Source organism: Micropterus dolomieu, linkage group LG05, assembly GCF_021292245.1.
Source record: "Micropterus dolomieu isolate WLL.071019.BEF.003 ecotype Adirondacks linkage group LG05, ASM2129224v1, whole genome shotgun sequence".
In the NCBI taxonomy this organism is placed as follows: domain Eukaryota; kingdom Metazoa; phylum Chordata; class Actinopteri; order Centrarchiformes; family Centrarchidae; genus Micropterus; species Micropterus dolomieu.
In genome coordinates, this window is record NC_060154.1 from 25,212,592 (window position 1) to 25,231,190 (window position 18,599).

Sequence of the window (18,599 nt, forward strand, 5' to 3'; positions counted from 1 at the left end):
CAGTGGGTAGCACTGTTGTCTTGCAGGCACCAAGAAAGTCCCGGCCAATCAGCTGTATGGTGTTTTAAGTTTACATTTTTAACTTGTTTTTTTTTTTACTATTGTGAGTTTCTTGAGTATGCAAAGGTTTTCTCCCAAACCCAAAGACTGGGTGTAAATGTATCTGTCTGAATGTATTAGCCAGGGAGGTAAAATTACATTAACAGTTATACCTTGCAGTGTGGACAGAATATTTTTTTATTAGTGTTATTTATTGTTTTATTATTACAATTTACACAAAACTTGAAAATACTTATATAGTTTCATTCAAGATGTTGCAGGAAGTCAAACTCGTGCCTCATGCTGTGGCGGTGGTGGCACTAATCACCCTCCATACCCTCGGGCGGGTTCTTACTGTACATTCCTTTGACTTCACCTTTCATCCTCTGCTTCCCTGCCCTAGTGGAGGAGGCTAGCACCGCAGCTCTGAGCGGAGTTTCCTGTTGAGTTTCCCTGTTTGAGGGACAGGAACTCCCTGCCCTGCTTCTCTCCCCCGCCCATGATAATAACACCGACCGAGGAAGGATTCCTCTGGCCGACGACAGAAAAAGTTCTGGATTGAAGACTTCCAAGTCGCCAGAGGGATCAATTTTCCGATTAAATGGCGCTGTAGTCCGCTTAATAAACGCACACGTTTTTCTCGCCAACCAACAACTCCGGGTGAGTAGGAATGATTGATCGCGAAGTTGGTTTCAGAGCGTGTGTATTTCCAGCTAAGTTAACTAACCCACGGTGGGAAAACGTTGAACGGCGTTGGGTTGGGTGTAGCCTTCCTAACGCAGTGTCCGATAAAAGACACTTATTTCAAATAGACCTCAGAGTTATTAGCTTGAGGGGGTTAACGTTAACAGCTTGTTGCAAGGCAAAGCCATTTTCCTGGCTCACAGGCCCGAGGTGTGACTAATCTCAGGCCACGGCACGGAGCGAGGATAACAGCCATTACTGCCTAACTTACATGTTGCAGGCAGGACGTCCAGGAATTTTCCCCCCGCTAAACATCAAAAGTTCACTATTATCAAAGGTTTTCTCGCTCTGAAGTTATTGTAGAAGAAGTTCTCACTAAATTTAAGTTGGAGTGTGTGTCTGTCAGGTGTGATAGCCACAGCAGGATAGAAGTAACTATTAAAAAAGTCAAAGTTAACGGCTATTAATTGGGCTAACGATCTGTCGGTGAGTGTACAACATGAAACTGAATGACTCCTTACAGTAGGACAGCTGTTGTGTTCAGGAACCAGAGTGTATTCCCCACACTCCTGATGTTGCATTCACTGCCCAGTCATTCACTCCACCCGTTCAGTCAGCCTCATGTAAATATTTAGGGAAATATCTTTCTAGTTACTATGTGTCAAGACTATAGTGTCCCTTTAGAGGGGCATTATGGCAGCTGCTGTGTCGAGTGTCCATCAAACCTGGAAACGTGTTGTCTTACAGTGAGAGGAGGAGTCTTTCACTTGAATCACTGCTGCATTACTTTTAGTCTTCTTTTGTAAGGTGCAAATATGGTGAAAGTGTTGTTTTTTTTTCTACCTGTGGTTGAAATTCGTATTTAAAGGTAATTCTTCAGTGTGCTGTATATAATACCGCGGTGAAGCCACTGAAACCTAGCAGTGGGTTTACATTACCCACTGTTGTGCTCTACTGATCAAGTTTGAGAGGATGTAGATTTGTTTAAGCTCTTAAGAAGGCTAAAATAAAATCTCTGTTTTGCATGGTTGGTTATGTGCCTGTTTGGAAATCTTTGAAAGGTCTTCTGTATTTTACTGAACAGACTTGAAATTCAAGAAATGTCTGTTGGACCATGTCTTTCAGCTTTTGCTTGCATTTATTGAACAGTGATTTATGCTTATGAGAAAATGATAAAGACAAACCAAACCCAGGCTGCATAGACACGATGATCCTCATTTGGACGTCTCATACATTTATTTGCATTTTTCATGCTGTTGGGTTCAAGATAATACTTTTATAAGTCTTTCTGGTGAGCACTTGATTTAGTCTACACACCACTGAGCAGTCAGGAAGTCTTTCAATAAAGTGTGCACCTTATGTTTTGGACAAATTAACTTTTTTTGTGTGGACTGACTGATATAAAAACTGAGAAAAATGAGATTCATTTTGCATTGATAAGTGGTAACTGTGGTGTGATATTCTGCAAAATAAGTGTCAAAGTTTTTTTTTTTCACACCTCAGTCGAAAACTTCCTTCAGACTGACAGGGTTTGATGCAAAACAGTTCCTGATAATGTCACACGAAGCCCCTTCCATTGTGACTATTTTGTTCATGTTTTCTGTTTGCCATCTTTAAGGAAATGCCCATGGTACGTGTTCTGCAGGGCATAGATTACTGTTGTTGCATCTGTTTCTCACTTTAGAGAAATGGTGGCTTCCTCCCCATCTTCAGATGTGAAAAGTTTGAAGTGTGATCTGCTGGTAAATGTTTCATATGCTCTATTGGGCATGAGGCATTGGCATTAGTCAACAGTGAAAACTGTATCGTACCACAGATGAATATTTCTGCTGCTGTTTGCACACAGTTACTAGCTTAAAAGGTCAGTTCACATAAAAGGTACTGGGCAGGGTATATGCATATAGTTTCAGTTTTATCGGCAGCGGTTTTGAGATTTCTGTCTTTAACATTTGTGCTGCTATTCCACAATGGAGGTGAATGGAAATTCACTTGTGGTGCTCACAGCATAGAAAAACAACAATATTTTGATCAGTTGTTCCCAACTATTTTTGTACACCCCTACAGCCCTCTCAGATGAACGCAAATATGTGTTCATTTGAAGTGATTTTAAAATTGTTGTGTTTTTTAACACTGTTAAATGTTACAATAGCTTTTAAATACAATTTAACTGTCACAGTTTGGGGCAATTTCAAGCATGTATTGATTATTTTAGCTAACTGTTTTAACCATTTATTCATTACTTTAAGCTAACTATTTCCACCATACTTTTAGGTGACTGTTTCGACCTTTCTGCTCACTTGTTAAATTGCAAAACACACTCTCAATTGTACCTAATATATGTTTTAAATTAGCTGAGCTAAAATTGTTCCATGTACTGTACCTCTTGGCAAATACTGAAGCATCCTGGGTCGGGAACTAGCCTACTGATGTAGATACTCCATAGACCTCACTGCACTCTGTTTTTAGAGTGACTATCTCCTATTTTTCCACTACTTCTAGTTCTTTTTGTTTATTTCTTGACATGTTGTCTCTCGGCTGATGTAATTTTAATTGTTCTCAGTCTTTAGTGGGATCTCATAAAGAGCTAAGAAGCTTTAAGTGAACGATTTATTAACCATTATTATTACTGATTACGTGGCAGTGCCTTGTGTTTGCCCGCTGCTTGGCACACCTAGGTTACCTGCTTGAGGCTGGTTTTAAGCTCCTTACTGTGTAATTACAGAGGGAGCCCTGCAAACACATGGTGTGCCACTTCAGCTGTGGGCGTAATGGCCAACAACCTGGCAGGCTAAATGAATGCTTGAAGAGGCATGACTTTCCTAATGTGTCCGTTGTCTGCCTCTTCTAAGAGGATGCTGCACTCATAACAGGAACTGTGCACTAAAGCAAAAGCTACCAAGGTTCCTTTATTTTTTTTTTTTTTAAGTAATGGACATTGTTTCTCCCCAAAGTTAAAATAAGTTTGACCAATAGACTTAACAGTAGTTGTACTTGCTATAGTTAGAACATTTGTCCCAGCTACTTCATGTTTTTTTCATTTTCTCTAATATCCATATGAACAGTTTCAAGTACAAAAATGTATTTTTTTGAAATGCAGAACTGTGTGTGTGTGTCCTTTTTTATTGGTTACTTTCAGTTTCTTGGACGTCAGCCTGTTCAGTGTCAGTCCTTCCCTGCCTTTAAGTAGACCTTGCATCACATGCTCATACTGTCTGGGATTTATACTTCCCTGTTCTGCACTGGTACGCTGCTTACTGGACTGTTTGCAGTTCAGTTTGGCAAACTAAAAAAAGCCATTTGGCTGAATCATTAGTGAGACTGCTTTACATAGATGACATTTCCCATCTGACTTCCTCATCTATCAGAAACTATGTTTCGCAACTAACCACACCTATTTTTACTCCCTGTACAGTTGAATAACATTTGTTATTGTGTTGTATATGTTGGCATTGTAGCTCTAATTCCATATGCATTATAAAAATGGCAACTTACTAATTACTTTTTACATGGCTCACAGTGCAGTCTCTAAGTAGTAATACAATTTTAGTTTTGCTGGCTCTGTACTCCCGCACATTTGATCTGAAATAAAACAACTATGAGGTGCTGACTTTCAGCTTTGATTTGAGTGTCAACAGTGTGAACTGTACTTTTCAACCAGCGGCACAGAAAATGAACATTCTCACATGCTGTTAAACCGCTCAGCCATTGTGTCATTTCAAGTTTATTGTACTGTACGGAGCTGAAACATAGAACGCGTGTCACAGTCCAAACGGAGGAACTGACCGGCTTTTTTATACATTTATGAGGCGACAAATCAATTTGTCAGGGCTGTGATGCTGTTTTTCAGAGCATGAGCGTGTGAACTGAAGTGAAATCAAACTACTCCTCTAGCTTAAGTGCTAATCAATGCCATCTAAAGATACACGGTACGACCTTAAAGTGCTTTTCATTACTTGTACTTTGCAAAAATTTTCAGAAATATAAATATGTAACAATGAAGCCTACTTTACCAAGAAGTGCCTTTCAGATATCTTAAAAAGTAACTAATTGGAACATACAATATTTAAAGTTTTAAAAAAAAGTCTTAATGCTACCATAACCACCAGCCAAGGTTTTTTTTTTGTAGTCTGATGCCGGTCACTGTGCACAGGCTTTGTAGAAATCCTTGTGGAGTGCATGTCTGGGCTTGCATTAGCCATCCATGTCCTCTGCCTGCTTTGCATAACGCCTGCACAGTGAATAACAATAATATTTTGAAGGAAAATAAAACGAGCTCATAGTACAGGGAGGCAACGTCACAGGTCCCCTTCTGGCTGACGATGAAATGGTGGACGGATGAATATTTTGTTGGCATTTAACAGCTACAAATGGCATGAGCCCGAGGGGTGGGACTCTGGCTCTGTATCTGCAAGAACAAATTTCAAACTCACTGTACTCAGACAGGTTTTATCACCATCAGCCATTCAGGTGTTGAGCATCTTATAAGGGCTGACAAAGACATAAAGGTGACTGCGTGTAATACGAGCCCCCTAAAATGTCAGCACCCTGCAGCAGTCCTTAAAATTATACGGACCCTGTCCTCTTTGTGCTCTGTGCTGTACTTCCATCTACAGAGCAGGAGGCCGGTGACCTCCTCTGACCCTGGGCCTGTGCACGCAACGACGGCCAGGCTTTTGTGTTGGTGGTTTGTCGCTGTGGATTGTTGGACTCTCTGTCAATTCTGATTGCAATAGGTTTTTTGATTGTTCAGTGTCCGTGACGTCCGAAAGTCAGCAGTCAGCAGCAGCGTGAGAATGCAAACCAAAGCATACCACGCCACTTACAAATACACTACTAAGAGCAAAACAGTGAGTCGACAACATCACACTCTGAAATAGCAGCATTATTCCACATCTAAAATAGCCTGTTGAATGCATGTTCAAGATTAATGATAAGCAAAAGCAAACAGACATTAGGTGTGTTTGTTTTTAGCAGTGCAGAAGCCATGATTCAGCACTGAAGTTTTTGTTTGATACTGAGGCTGGAAGCAATGTGCGGCCTGATAGGTGTTTGCACAAAGGGGAACCTAATGCACTCTTTGAAGCTTCATCGGAAGGGGGTGATCAGAGCCAAAGGTGCTCTGTCTGCAGCTGCATCAGCTTACTAGTTAGTTGGGCATTGTGGGCCTTTTTAGGATGAATTTCAGTTTAGTTTTCCTAGTCCATCCTCCTCTATGCTGTTGCTGGGTTGTCAAATCAACTGTACAGCCACAGTTAAGTAAGAAATCTGTCTGCAAGGCCGCATTGTGTTCGATAAGGTCCTGCGTTTCTTTACAAAAGTTATAAAAATTCTTCTTCTTGTCCTTTTCAGCAACATGGCGTCCACAGTGACTTTAGAGGATGCCCTCTCCAATGTGGACCTGCTGGAGGAGCTGCCGCTCCCGGACCAGCAGCCATGCATTGAGCCCCTCCCGTCCTCAGTCATGTTTCAGGTCAGTCCTGATCTACTTCACTAATCTTCTATACGGTGTGATAAGGCTACATTTCCTCTGCGGCATTCAATTATTTTATGATTATGTCCGGTCACAGTTCCCCTTACAAATTTACTTTAGATACAGTCATTTTGATGGCCACCAGTGAACATATTTTCTGGATTATTTCTCTTGTAGGGGGTGAGAAGACATGGAAACACATCATGTGTTGCATTTACATAGAATAAGAGATAAATAATGAATGAAACCAGCAAAATAAAATTATTACTAATAATACATTTACACACTTATAACCTGTAGCACATGTTCCTTTTCTGAACAAATTTGTCACAATGACTACATGTTATATTAGTAAATTTAATTTCCTTTGTCTTTTTTCCCCTCCATCTCTAACTTCCTCCCTCATTTTATGCTCATCTACCTTATCTACCACCATCCCCCTCCCCAATAATAAAATAATACATTTACATAACAAACAAAAATACACAGTTTATAGTCCCTTATAAAATTAATGTAATAGGAATAAGCTGTTACAGTTACTTTAGAACTGCTAATTTCCCATATCGGTAGTCCACCTGAGCTCCCTGTTGGGAGTTCCGATGGTATAGTAAGTGAACATATTGATTTTCGAGTTGTTGTTCATTGGAAACATGATTGCAATATAATCTATTTTCTGTGTTACATAAGATGAAAAAGAAACGGAGATTTAATTGTGGGAGGCTGCAAAACAGCATTACATGCAGCTCACTAATGATAGCACCTGAATGCATCTTTCCTGTCAACTGTTTGATTAGTGAACACTTTTATTTTCCCATGCAAAATTTTGAAATGATGTAGAACTGGAGAAATATAAAATGATTTGTGTAAGGCCAGTCTACTTGGGTAGGCCACACATGTGAATACAATTCATGGGAAACACTGAGAAGAGAAATCAAATTACCTCTGCAGTGGTTACTACTTCTGCCTGACATCTATACCAATGTCTCTTTTTTTCTAAACATACGTTCCCCATCTTCCCACAGCCCAACTTCAACACCAACTTTGAGGACCGCAATGCATTTGTCACCGGCATCGCCAGATACATTGAGCAGGCCACAGTCCACTCCAGCATGGTACAGTAGGAGGGTCACATCTCTTGGAAATCACCTATCAGCGCTTTATTTTTAGTGTCAGTTCTCTCTCACCTCAGTGATGACTTAGTGGGAAAAATAAATTCACCAGAATGGGGTCAAGGGCTCTGGATCTGGTAAGGGACTTAACCCACCAGCGCATTTGGCATTGTATAGCACGGAGCTCCTAGGATCCAGGCCCAGAAGCAAATGGCCCCTGGACAAACGCATGCTTTGGACCATCTCTTAACAGGAATAGTAGGGCTTTGTGTCTAATTAGTGAGGGATAATTGCTCGCGGTCTGAATGAAACAGCACTTTGTATGGAGGCAGGGCTGGTTTGCAACTCCCAACTACTCACTGCTTACAAAAGAAGCAATGGTGCATGCACATTTTAGTCCTTATGTATTGTATGTGTATTGTTTTGTTTCTTGATTTAGTCTGGAAAGTGTGTGTGTGTGTAAAATATAATATACACACACATTTCAGTTATCGATGTAACTGACTGGTTTTGTGTTTTGAATCAGAATGAGATGTTGGAGGAGGGGCAGGAGTATGCCATCATGCTCTACACCTGGAGGAGCTGCTCACGTGCAATACCACAGGTAATCGCTTTGTGTCTGGTGTTCCCAAGACTTATTTATATTATCATACGGAGACACGATTAGTCAGTTAATGTGTTCACAGAAAATTAAATGGCAACTATTTTGAAAATCTGTTAATAATTTCAGACATTTTCCATGTCAAAATCACCAATATTCCAGGTTATAAAGTTTTAGTCTAGTCTTCAGTTAACATCACTGTTAATTGAATATCTTTGGGATTTATACTGTCTGTGGGACAAATGCGCAATTTGAATATGTTCCTTTCAAATAATTGTCAGTTGCGGCTCTAAACTTGTATGTTAATCTCGGTGAGCAACAACTTCCCGGGGTTTCACTTTGTTTCACTTGTTTGTCTTTTTCTCTCGTAGGTGAAATGCAACGAACAGCCCAACAGAGTGGAGATCTATGAGAAGACCGTGGAGGTCCTGGAGCCAGAAGTCACCAAGCTGATGAATTTCATGTACTTCCAGGTAATTTCCACTCTCCATTCAGCTCCATGTAGGCTGGCCAAGTGGCAAAAACCCAATCTTTCCCCTCCTCTTTCTCTCATCTAGCGTACAGCCATCGACCGCTTCTGTGGCGAAGTCCGTCGCCTGTGTCACACCGAGCGCAGAAAAGACTTTGTCTCCGAGGCGTACCTGCTAACCCTCGGGAAGTTCATCAACATGTTTGCCGTGCTGGATGAGCTGAAAAACATGAAATGCAGCGTCAAGAACGACCACTCTGCCTACAAACGGTATTCAGGAACACTGAAGGCAACACTGCACATACTGTCACATTAACACAACGGACACTAGATGGCAGCATCAGTCAGCATCAGTCAGCTTCCATGAAGACCGCTCTGTGTTCTTATTCACACTCACACTTAAGCCGCATGTGTTACACCAGGGGGGTTTCAAAGTCTGACACTGAAGGCCTCACCAACCCACCCCTTTGACTTTTTTTTTTTTTTATATATATGCATGTAAATGTCCAGGTTTTTAACACAGAGAAAATGGAAACTATCTGTATATGAATGGCTAGAAGACATTGAGTGTTCCAGCGATGTAATAATCATGATGCAGGGACATTCTCTATATTAATGGATTTTGTAACTGTTATTGTTACATTAAATTTGTTGCTGTAAGCTTTGTAAGCACAGTTGCCATAATTTAGTGGTTGTAAACAGGAAGTATAATGCTGCCAGTGATTCAGTGAATCAGCTGTAGGCTACAACCAGAGCCCCAGTTTGTTTGGATTTCTCCAGACTGGTAGCATTAAAAGTAGGCCAAAGTAGCTATTATCAGTTCCCCTCACTCCCGCTGGATTACTTTTTTCTATGATTTCTAAGCGGTTTATTTGAGATGGACGAAGTGTAAGTCACATGTGGGTGTCATGTCTGTGTATTCAGGTTTAATTGAGTTATGACACCTCATGTCCCTCTAAATTAAAATAAAATCTGTTTCCTGCCTTCGCCCAGAGCTGCCCAGTTCCTCAGAAAAATGTCTGAGCCTTCATCCATCCAGGAGTCTCAGAACCTGTCCATGTTCCTGGCAAACCACAACAAAATCACTCAGGTTGGTCAGATGTGCATCAAAACTGTTCAGTCAACATTATTATGAGAAAACGTTCTCAACAGCTGCTATTTTCTTGAGCTTATTACAGGAAGGTCAGGAACATCTGCAAAAACACACGACATTTAATAGATTTCCAAGCTGTAAAATGTTTAAAAAAGCCAGTCAGTGAAAGAACATGTTGGAAAAATATGTCACAGTGCAATTTGGTGAGGAGTAAAGCCCAAGCCACAGAGTGATATGCTCTGTGTTTTCTTGCCTTGCTTTTATCAGAATGTACATACTGTTTAGCAATGAGATGAGCCTTTTAAGACTAAAGTGAAATTAATGCATGATTAAGTGAATATTCATTCATCTGTTCTGTGCGGCCTGCCAGTCTTTGCAGCAGCAGTTGGAAGTGATTAATGGGTACGAGGAGCTGCTGGCAGACATTGTCAACCTGTGTGTTGATTACTATGAGAACAAGATGTACCTCACTCCCACTGAGAAACACATGCTGCTCAAAGTAAGGACCTGTGTGTGCAGGTGTAGATAGGTCACCAATTGCTTTTGAGTTCCAGTGACAGTAATGGACATCTTGCTTATCACAGCACTGTTCCACTTCCTAGGTAATGGGGTTTGGCTTGTACCTCATGGATGGAAACAGTAGCAACATCTATAAACTGGATGCCAAGAAAAGAATTAACCTGACCAAGATCGACAAGTTTTTCAAGGTATGGGAGTGTATGCATGTGGCAGATATTGACATTTTATCATGTTTTATTGTAATTGACTTCATTTGTTTACTTTTTTAAAAAACAAAGTCAACCAAAGATAACAAGATATCATAATGTAAGAAGTGAAGCAATACCGAAGAAGGCAAAATGCAGCTAGGGAGGTCAAGTAGTAGTAGCACAATGTCCATGCTTCACAAGTCATTATAATTTCCAGGTGGGGTCTTTGATTATCATTGCTGCGTATGAACATTTAGTAACCGCAGGGTGTACCCATGTATGGTGGCTGTGAAGTGACTTCATCCCTCGCTATTAACTGTTGCTCCTAATTTTTCCTTTTGGAGAACTTCTGAAAATCTGATTAATGAGTGATTAAGCTGTTCTTGTATCCACTGTAACGTTATGCTGAATATGACTGTAACAAATTGATTATTCTGCCAATTATTTGGCCAATTAATTGTCAGGAAACTGTGAAAAATGCCCCCAAAACCAAATATCTTAAATTTACAATGACGTAAAACGTAGAGGAAACAGCAAATACTCACATGGTAGTGGGAATGGAACAAGGAAAAGTTTGGTATTTTTGCTTAAAGAAATAGCATAAACAGTTAAATAATTGGCTGTTATTCTTTTGTCGATCAACTAATTGATTAATTGACTAATCATTTCTGCTAAAATATACATTTTAATTACAATGCATGTTCTCTTAATGGACATTATTGTAAAATTACACGAGAAAATTACTGAAGATAACCTGCTTTTACATATAATGATTGCGAATGGTTGTATATATTTTTTGGTATTTTCATTTGGACTTTTTCACTTAAACAGTCCATTCAAACGTTTTCTGCTTTGGCAACTAGAATTACCATTTTTCCACAGTGGGCTGTTTGCGCTCTTCCTTTTGGTCATTTGTATCTTTTCAGCAAGACAATTGATCTGGTCTGGCCCTCCGCTGTTTGATATGGAATTAATCATGCAAATCTCTGTGTTCTTGGTGTTCTCAGCAACTCCAGGTGGTCCCTCTGTTCGGTGACATGCAGATTGAGTTGTCCCGTTACATCAAGACCAGTGCTCATTTTGAAGAGAACAAATCCAGGTGAGAGGAGAAAGTGCCCTCTTTGTATGAAACTAGGGTAAAAAATTATTTAGCCATGTGAAAAGGATGAAAGTATGGAGTGTGAAGATGTAAAGAGTGGTGTTTTGTTAAACGTTGTCACTGCTGTCAGGGTGAGGTTGTCCTTCTGCTTGTATGGTTTTTGACCCTAATGCCTCCTGCAGTTGTAACACTGGCTCATTCCGTTGTTCCCACCATTACACCACTTGCCTATGAATAATTTTACGTTGTTGAGGTGCAATTTGGAGCATTATGATGTAGAGCTAATGACATTTTAAAAACCGCTCACAAACATCACTTTGGTCCTGACTGAATTATATCAACACCTTAACTTTTTTATGTAGCACCATCATCAGGTTAAAATTTAAATTTCACTTGTTAAGAAATGTTGCTCAAATACAAGTAAAGATTTTTGTCAATAAGAAATAAGCCAGCCTTATTCTTTAAATGTCACATACACTTAACTTAAAAGGTTTTTCTTTGAGAACTGATATAATGGCATACTGTAGCATACTTTGTATAACCACTGTTGCTGGTGACTGTCAAATAAATAACAGAATTAAATTATAATCTTAAGTGTAACGATTTTTGTTTTTCTCGTTGGAATGTCTTTATTCTTTCTTAACAAGAGTCCATCCCTGTATTCCTCCCTCTGCTTCTCTGCCCTCTCACTTGCCCTCTAGGTGGACTTGCACGTCTATATCCAGCAGCCCCCAGTACAACATCTGTGAGCAGATGATTCAAATCCGTGAGGATCATATGCGCTTCATCTCGGAGCTGGCTCGCTATAGCAACAGCGAGGTTAGTACGTAATTCTATGGGGCTTCAAGTGAGACACTCAGGTATGCAGCTGGTGAAGACTGGTCATCAGCAGGGTGTTAGATTACCTTTGAGGCGAGCACATACTGATACTGCTGTGAGTGGCTTTGTACATTACATGCATACGTTCACTTTTAACCTCAGATGTGGGGGGGAAGTACACCCCCCCCCACCCCCACCCTCTTATGTGATGGATATTTGAGTCTCCAGCTGTGATGTAACAAGCTTTTCAGCAGATGTCTTGTCCCAGTGGATTTTCAGGAGTCACTATTCAGTGTGGTTCAGATGGAAATTTAACCAATTGACTTGCGGATCAGAATTGCAGACTTGTGAATTACAGAAATGGGAAAGTAATCAGAATGGTCACTTCCTGTATGGCGCAATCGTCTCTGGGGTTTTTTCACTCCGTGCGTTTCATTAAGTCGCTGACCAGTCTGAACCAATTCTTTTCAAATTCGTCTCACCAACATGTGCTGTAAGTCAGCATTTTATTGCGTGCCCATTCAGTGTTCTGTTCGTGGTGTGTTAGTGTGTTCATTTGTGTCCACGTAGGTGGTGACCGGATCAGGGCGTCAGGAAGCCCAAAAGACTGATTCTGAATACAGGAAGCTGTTTGACTTGGCTCTTCAGGGCATGCAGCTGCTCTCCCAATGGAGCGCTCACGTCATGGAAGTGGTGAGGAAGCACAAATTACGGGAAAAGAAAATACATGGAGTGAATGGTTTTTGTTGAGATATAGTTGAGACCTGATATAGATAGATAGATAGATAGATAGAGATATATATATTAGAATATTGTACTGGTAGCGGCTTTAATGGATAGCACATTACTCCCTGATTGATTTATGGTTGGTGTTGATTTTTTATTTTTTTTTGTCTTGTCACATCTTTTAAATTCACTGACTTTCCCCACAGTACTCCTGGAAACTGGTTCATCCAACCGACAAGTACTCCAACAAGGAGTGCCCTGACAACGCTGAGGAGTATGAGCGCGCCACCAGATACAACTACACAAGCGAGGAGAAGTTTGCTCTTGTGGAGGTCAGTTGTGACTTCACTCCCCTTTTTTTTCCACTACTAACAGTCTCGTCACTGATTAAAATGTTGTGCTTCTGACAGGTGATGGCAATGATAAAGGGACTGCAGGTGTTGATGGGACGTATGGAGAGTGTGTTTAATCACGCCATCCGTCACACCATCTACTCAGCTCTGCAGGACTTTGCTCAAATCACTCTGCGTGACCCGCTGCGGCAGGCCATCAAGAAGAAGAAAAACGTCGTCCAGAGGTACGGTTCGCACCGCAGTCGAAATGACTCCAGTAATCGCATTCACATCTCAACGCACACACAAGTATTATTCTGTTAATATTGCCCAAAAGTCAGTCAGGGAGTCGCTCTAAAAGCCCTCCACTGTATGCTCGCATCCAACAAAAAATAGCAGACTGTTAAAGTTAGCACCTTGATGGTGAACACAAGTGGAGCATTTAGCAGCTGAAGTGCCAGATATTTCCCTCAGGAGCCAGTGGAGACCAGAAACGGAGCTAAAATGAGAGTGAATATTGGGCTGACATTGGTCAGGTGGACAGAAACACAACTCCAAACGAATGCTAATGTTTGCCATGGAGAGAGAGAGAGAGAGAGAATTCTGTTTTAATTTTGAATAAATGTATATTCATTCTGTGTGTTTGAATGTGGTCTACAACCTTCATTTAATTGTGCAGCCCTGTGTTGTAGAATAACAAATAAATGTAACTTGAAACCTGAATGGACAAATGCTTTAAAACCATATGGGTATTAAAGGTATAGTCATTTTTGGATGTTGTGGTGAATCTGTTTCCCTGCAGATGTCCCTGAATGCTCCATTAAACTCCTGTAGATCTGCTCCCTTAGAAATGTCTGTGGTGTATAATGAATCGAACCCTGCTGAGTTGTTAAGGCCCTCCAGCAAATTGGTCACAGCAACAATATTTTCTGTGTGCTTTATCACATTCATATTTCACAAGGGAAGCTGTATGCAGCAATTACAGTGTGTGTAATTGTCTGTACTCATGCATAGACTCCCACGCCAACGGTTGATGGGAAAACTCACTCAGTTTTTTGAATTGCCCTTTCACTGCAGTGTCCTCCAGGCCATCCGGAAGACAGTGTGTGACTGGGAGACCGGCCGGGAGCCGCCAAACGACCCTGCCCTCCGTGGAGAAAAAGATCCGAAGGGTGGCTTTGACATCAAGGTTCCTCGTCGTGCAGTGGGGCCCTCCAGTACACAGGTCTCTGCTGACAGTCAATTTAACTTTTCCTCTCGTTATCCTTTCCCACACCTTCAAAGTCTTACACACTTTGACCCGGGGTGCCGAAAGTCGACATTAATCAGACGTATGAAGCTCACAGTGCCCCTGTAGCACTTCGGATTTGAGCTTTTTGAGCAGGTTTGCAACACGTCACGTCAAAGTTGAATCACCCCTGGATAAGGTAGATAATATGAGCTGAGAAGGTCTCAGGCAGGGCTGCTCTGCCTTATAAACCACTCCACTTCATTTATGAGTGACAATGAATAATCCTTATCACTCAGAGCGCACTTGAGCGGCTCTACTTAAGTTCATATATTACAGTGCTGAATAGTAATCATCTGTGCAATTATGTATCGCACATATTGTCATTTTGAAGAAGCATCCGCTATGTTGCGTAAACCACACAGATGTATCAGCTTACAGCTCACTTCCAAGAACTAATCTGTTTTCCAGGTGCAGGACTATAAAGCTCAGCTAAACAATCACCGTTTGTGTATGTATGAAATCAACATGTTTCTGCACCACTCCTGTGTTTAGATTACTAAATGATAGAGATGAAAATGGGTCTAAGAAACTGTTGTCCAATGAGGTTTGCTTGTAGTGTACTTTGAGTGAAGATCAAAAGGAAAATGTACTGCAGCCTCCCTTTGCAATGATGGAAAAGCCCGAAAGAAACAAGAGGAAAATTCACATTACTAGTAATTTCTTTTTAATGAGATCCTATTCTGTGACATGTAGGAGGCAACGCAGAGAGAAGAGCTTTTATCCGACAGGCCATCCACCTATAATGACATTAGAATAAGAGTATATGAAGATGTGTGGTGTTTGCAGGTGCTAATAAAACCACCAGGTTGCTGACACTAATAAGATTTTACTTCCTCCCAATGAATCATCAAATGTGGTTCCCTCTGCTTCTTTTCTTTATCTGCAGCTCTACATGGTGAGGACTATGCTGGAGTCTCTCGTTGCTGACAAAAGTGGGTCTAAGAAGACTCTGCGCAGCAGTCTGGAAGGACCCACTATCCTGGACATTGAGAAGTTTCACCGCGAGTCTTTCTTTTACACCCATCTGCTGAACTTTAGTGGTAAAAAAACAACAGCATGACCCGTAGCTTTTCTGAGCCCTTTACATTAGGGCTGAATGACAAAATGAATGAAAAAAATCATATTGCCATTATTTTGACAAATATTGTGATACAAGTCACATTTTAGTGTGATTGACAAGCGTGTTCGCTGCCTGGAGACTATAATTTGTAGGCCGGGGTATCTCTGTAGTACCACGCTGCTTCATTAATAATTATATGTTTTAACACATTTTACCTTCATCCAAAAATTGTAGCTCCTGCCATTTGTATATTTTATTATTTCTATTGATTGTTCAGCCCTACTGTGCATGCTGTGTAACTGCAGGCTCTCTAATAAAACCAATCCTTCTGTACTCTTTCTCTATGCAGAGACCTTGCAGCAGTGTTGTGACCTTTCCCAGCTCTGGTTCAGGGAGTTCTTCCTGGAGCTCACAATGGGCCGCAGGATCCAGTTTCCCATCGAGATGTCCATGCCCTGGATCCTCACTGACCACATCCTGGAGACAAAGGAAGCATCCATGATGGAGTAAGGATAGCTTACAGTGTCTTTTTGTTTTCTGTGACAAGATTAACTTTGATTGTGGGGTGTGGCTCTGAGTGCTTCCTAAATGTGGGTGACCTCCACTCAGTACTGTCCCTGAATGCATCCTTTGTAGCTGGTGCTCTATTTATTTAGACAATATCATTGTCTTCCTGTGAGATTTTCATTAGCTTGTATTAGCTCTGCACAAATATTTAAATCTGCATGTGAATCATCCATCCAGCAGTGGAAAACTAGATGGATGCATAGAGCATTTCCTGTAACCGGGATGTTCTTTAATTTTGGGTTAATGACACTTTTTGGATATTGAAAAGCTGCTATGGGTTTAAAAATGCCAATGTCCAGAAATTTTACCCTTTTGTGTGTTTCCTTATGGAACAAACAAGTACTCCATAGTATAATTTGATGTTTGGAAGTGCCACACTGTGTCTTTGTCTTGTCATAATTGAAGCACAAAATTTGGTTATGGCTGTGTGAGATTATCAGTGGTGTGACTGGCCAGAGGCATTCAGCAATGTCAGTGGTTATTTGTTCTTGTCTTATGGTTTCAAAAAGGATTCTGGATAAAATTTCTAAATACCGGGATTAACCGTAAATGTTCTCATGTCTGTTTTAAATCTTTGCTGCAGGATTATGTTGATAGGAGGCAGGTTTTACATAAGCCGTTAAGCACATCAACCAGCATGAATCATAAGTGCTGTAATTCTTCAACTATTAACCTGAACTTGCTAAAAGAAAGTCTGCATTTCAACCATATAGCTATTTAATACTGACAGTAATTGTTCTATGAAACCCAAATAAATTTGGATATTGATGTTGAGCACTTTGGCAGAGAAGCTGTGCAGTACACTTAATTAAGTTAGAAGAGAAGAAGTTTTCCATCACATTTCTGACTGAAAACAGAACACACATTTCCCTAAACCTGTGAAATGGTCATCAGGACTGGATTTATTGGATCTAACAAATATAATTATTGACACTTTTTCATTTCCAGCACTATATGAACCAATATGGAGGTCTCGCTGTTTTTTTTTCTTTCCTTCTTTTTAAAAAGTTGCCATATTCCAGTATCTGTCTGTATTTATGTTGTTGCATAAATTCATAGTGTAGCACTTGTAGGGGGGACATCTACTTCCCGAAGGTACATTGGAATTAAACTTTTTTCACCTTCAGGTATGTGCTGTATCCCCTGGACTTGTACAACGACAGTGCACACTACGCCCTGACCAAATTCAAGAAGCAGTTCCTCTATGATGAAATAGAGGCTGAGGTAATAAAATATCTGGTGTATGTACAGGATGATTTGATGTGATAGAGAAGCAACAACACAGTGTCCCCTTTCCATAACAGTTGTGCACGAACAAATTCATGCAAATTCATGCAAATAATAATAATTGGGTTTAATGTCAGTTCTTCCCTGTTTTGATGGTGTCACAGATTGAAACATGTATTCTCAAACCTAGCTATATGTTCATTTGAATCTGTTTTGTTATTTCAGGTGAACTTGTGCTTTGATCAGTTTGTCTACAAGCTGGCTGATCAGATATTTGCCTACTATAAGATTCTAGCAGGAAGGTAGGTGAAATATCTGTACACTTCTTTTTCCTTTTTCATGCTGTTCCTTTAGTAAGGATGTGTTGGGTTTATTACTGTACATATTAGTACAACCTGAGTCAGTTATAACATTTTAAAGCTAAGTGTTGCCTCTAAGAGTTCATGAAAACTTGTTAGCAAGCTTGTGGAGAATAGAAAATAGTTATCTAAAAGTTCAAATAATTACCTTAAATAGTTAGCCAAAAGTAATAGATGAACAGGTTGTTAGTTGAAAGTGATGGATAGCCAGTTTAGATAATGGACTAAAATGAATGGATATATAAATGGTCACAATAGTTGGCTAAAAGTACAGAAATAAGAGTTGATATACACTGCTAAAAAAAATAAAGCACTGCCAGAGCCCTGCAAAATGACCTCCAGCAGGCCACAAATGTGCATGTGTCTGCTCAAACGGTCAGAAACTGACTCCATGAGGGTGGTATGAGGGCCCGACGTCCACAGGTGGGGGTTGTGCTTACAGCCCAACACCGTGCAGGACGTTTGGCATTTGCCAGAGAACACCAAGATTGGCAAATTCGCCACTGGCGCCCTGTGCTCTTCACAGATGAAAGCAGGTTCGCACTGAGCACATGTGACAGACGTGACAGAGTCTGGAGACGCCGTGGAGAACGTTCTGCTGCCTGCAACATCCTCCAGCATGATCCTCCGGTTTGGCGGTGGGTCAGTAATGGTGTGGGGTGGCATTTCTTTGGGGGGGCCGCACAGCCCTCCATGTGCTCGCCAGAGGTAGCCTGACTGCCATTAGGTACCGAGATGAGATCCTCAGACCCCTTGTGAGACCGTATGCTGGTGCGGTTGGCCCTGGGTTCCTCCTAATGCAACACAATGCTAGACCTCATGTGGCTGGAGTGTGTCAGCAGTTCCTGTAAGAGGAAGGCATTGATGCTATGGACGGGCCCGCCCGTTCCCCAGACCTGAATCCAATTGAGCACATCTGGGACATCATGTCTCGCTCCATCCACCAA

The 18,599-nt window shown here is 40.9% G+C and overlaps 1 protein-coding gene across 1 annotated transcript in view; it reads left to right on the top strand.

The window, feature by feature from the left end:
- Window positions 1-451: 451 nt before the first annotated feature.
- LOC123971410 (cytoplasmic FMR1-interacting protein 1 homolog) overlaps window positions 452-18,599 on the top strand; it is a 1,205,200-nt gene continuing 1,187,052 nt past the window's right edge. Inside the window, exons 1-19 of the mRNA XM_046050210.1 lie at window positions 452-699; window positions 6,073-6,193; window positions 7,216-7,305; window positions 7,829-7,906; window positions 8,275-8,376; window positions 8,461-8,642; window positions 9,366-9,462; window positions 9,836-9,964; window positions 10,068-10,172; window positions 11,180-11,271; window positions 11,973-12,090; window positions 12,661-12,783; window positions 13,023-13,148; window positions 13,227-13,393; window positions 14,226-14,373; window positions 15,326-15,479; window positions 15,849-16,005; window positions 17,194-17,290; window positions 17,519-17,595. Of these exons, the coding sequence (XP_045906166.1) occupies window positions 6,077-6,193; window positions 7,216-7,305; window positions 7,829-7,906; window positions 8,275-8,376; window positions 8,461-8,642; window positions 9,366-9,462; window positions 9,836-9,964; window positions 10,068-10,172; window positions 11,180-11,271; window positions 11,973-12,090; window positions 12,661-12,783; window positions 13,023-13,148; window positions 13,227-13,393; window positions 14,226-14,373; window positions 15,326-15,479; window positions 15,849-16,005; window positions 17,194-17,290; window positions 17,519-17,595 (2,159 nt within the window). The 5' untranslated portion in view covers window positions 452-699; window positions 6,073-6,076. The remainder of the gene's footprint in view (window positions 700-6,072; window positions 6,194-7,215; window positions 7,306-7,828; window positions 7,907-8,274; window positions 8,377-8,460; window positions 8,643-9,365; window positions 9,463-9,835; window positions 9,965-10,067; window positions 10,173-11,179; window positions 11,272-11,972; window positions 12,091-12,660; window positions 12,784-13,022; window positions 13,149-13,226; window positions 13,394-14,225; window positions 14,374-15,325; window positions 15,480-15,848; window positions 16,006-17,193; window positions 17,291-17,518; window positions 17,596-18,599) is intronic.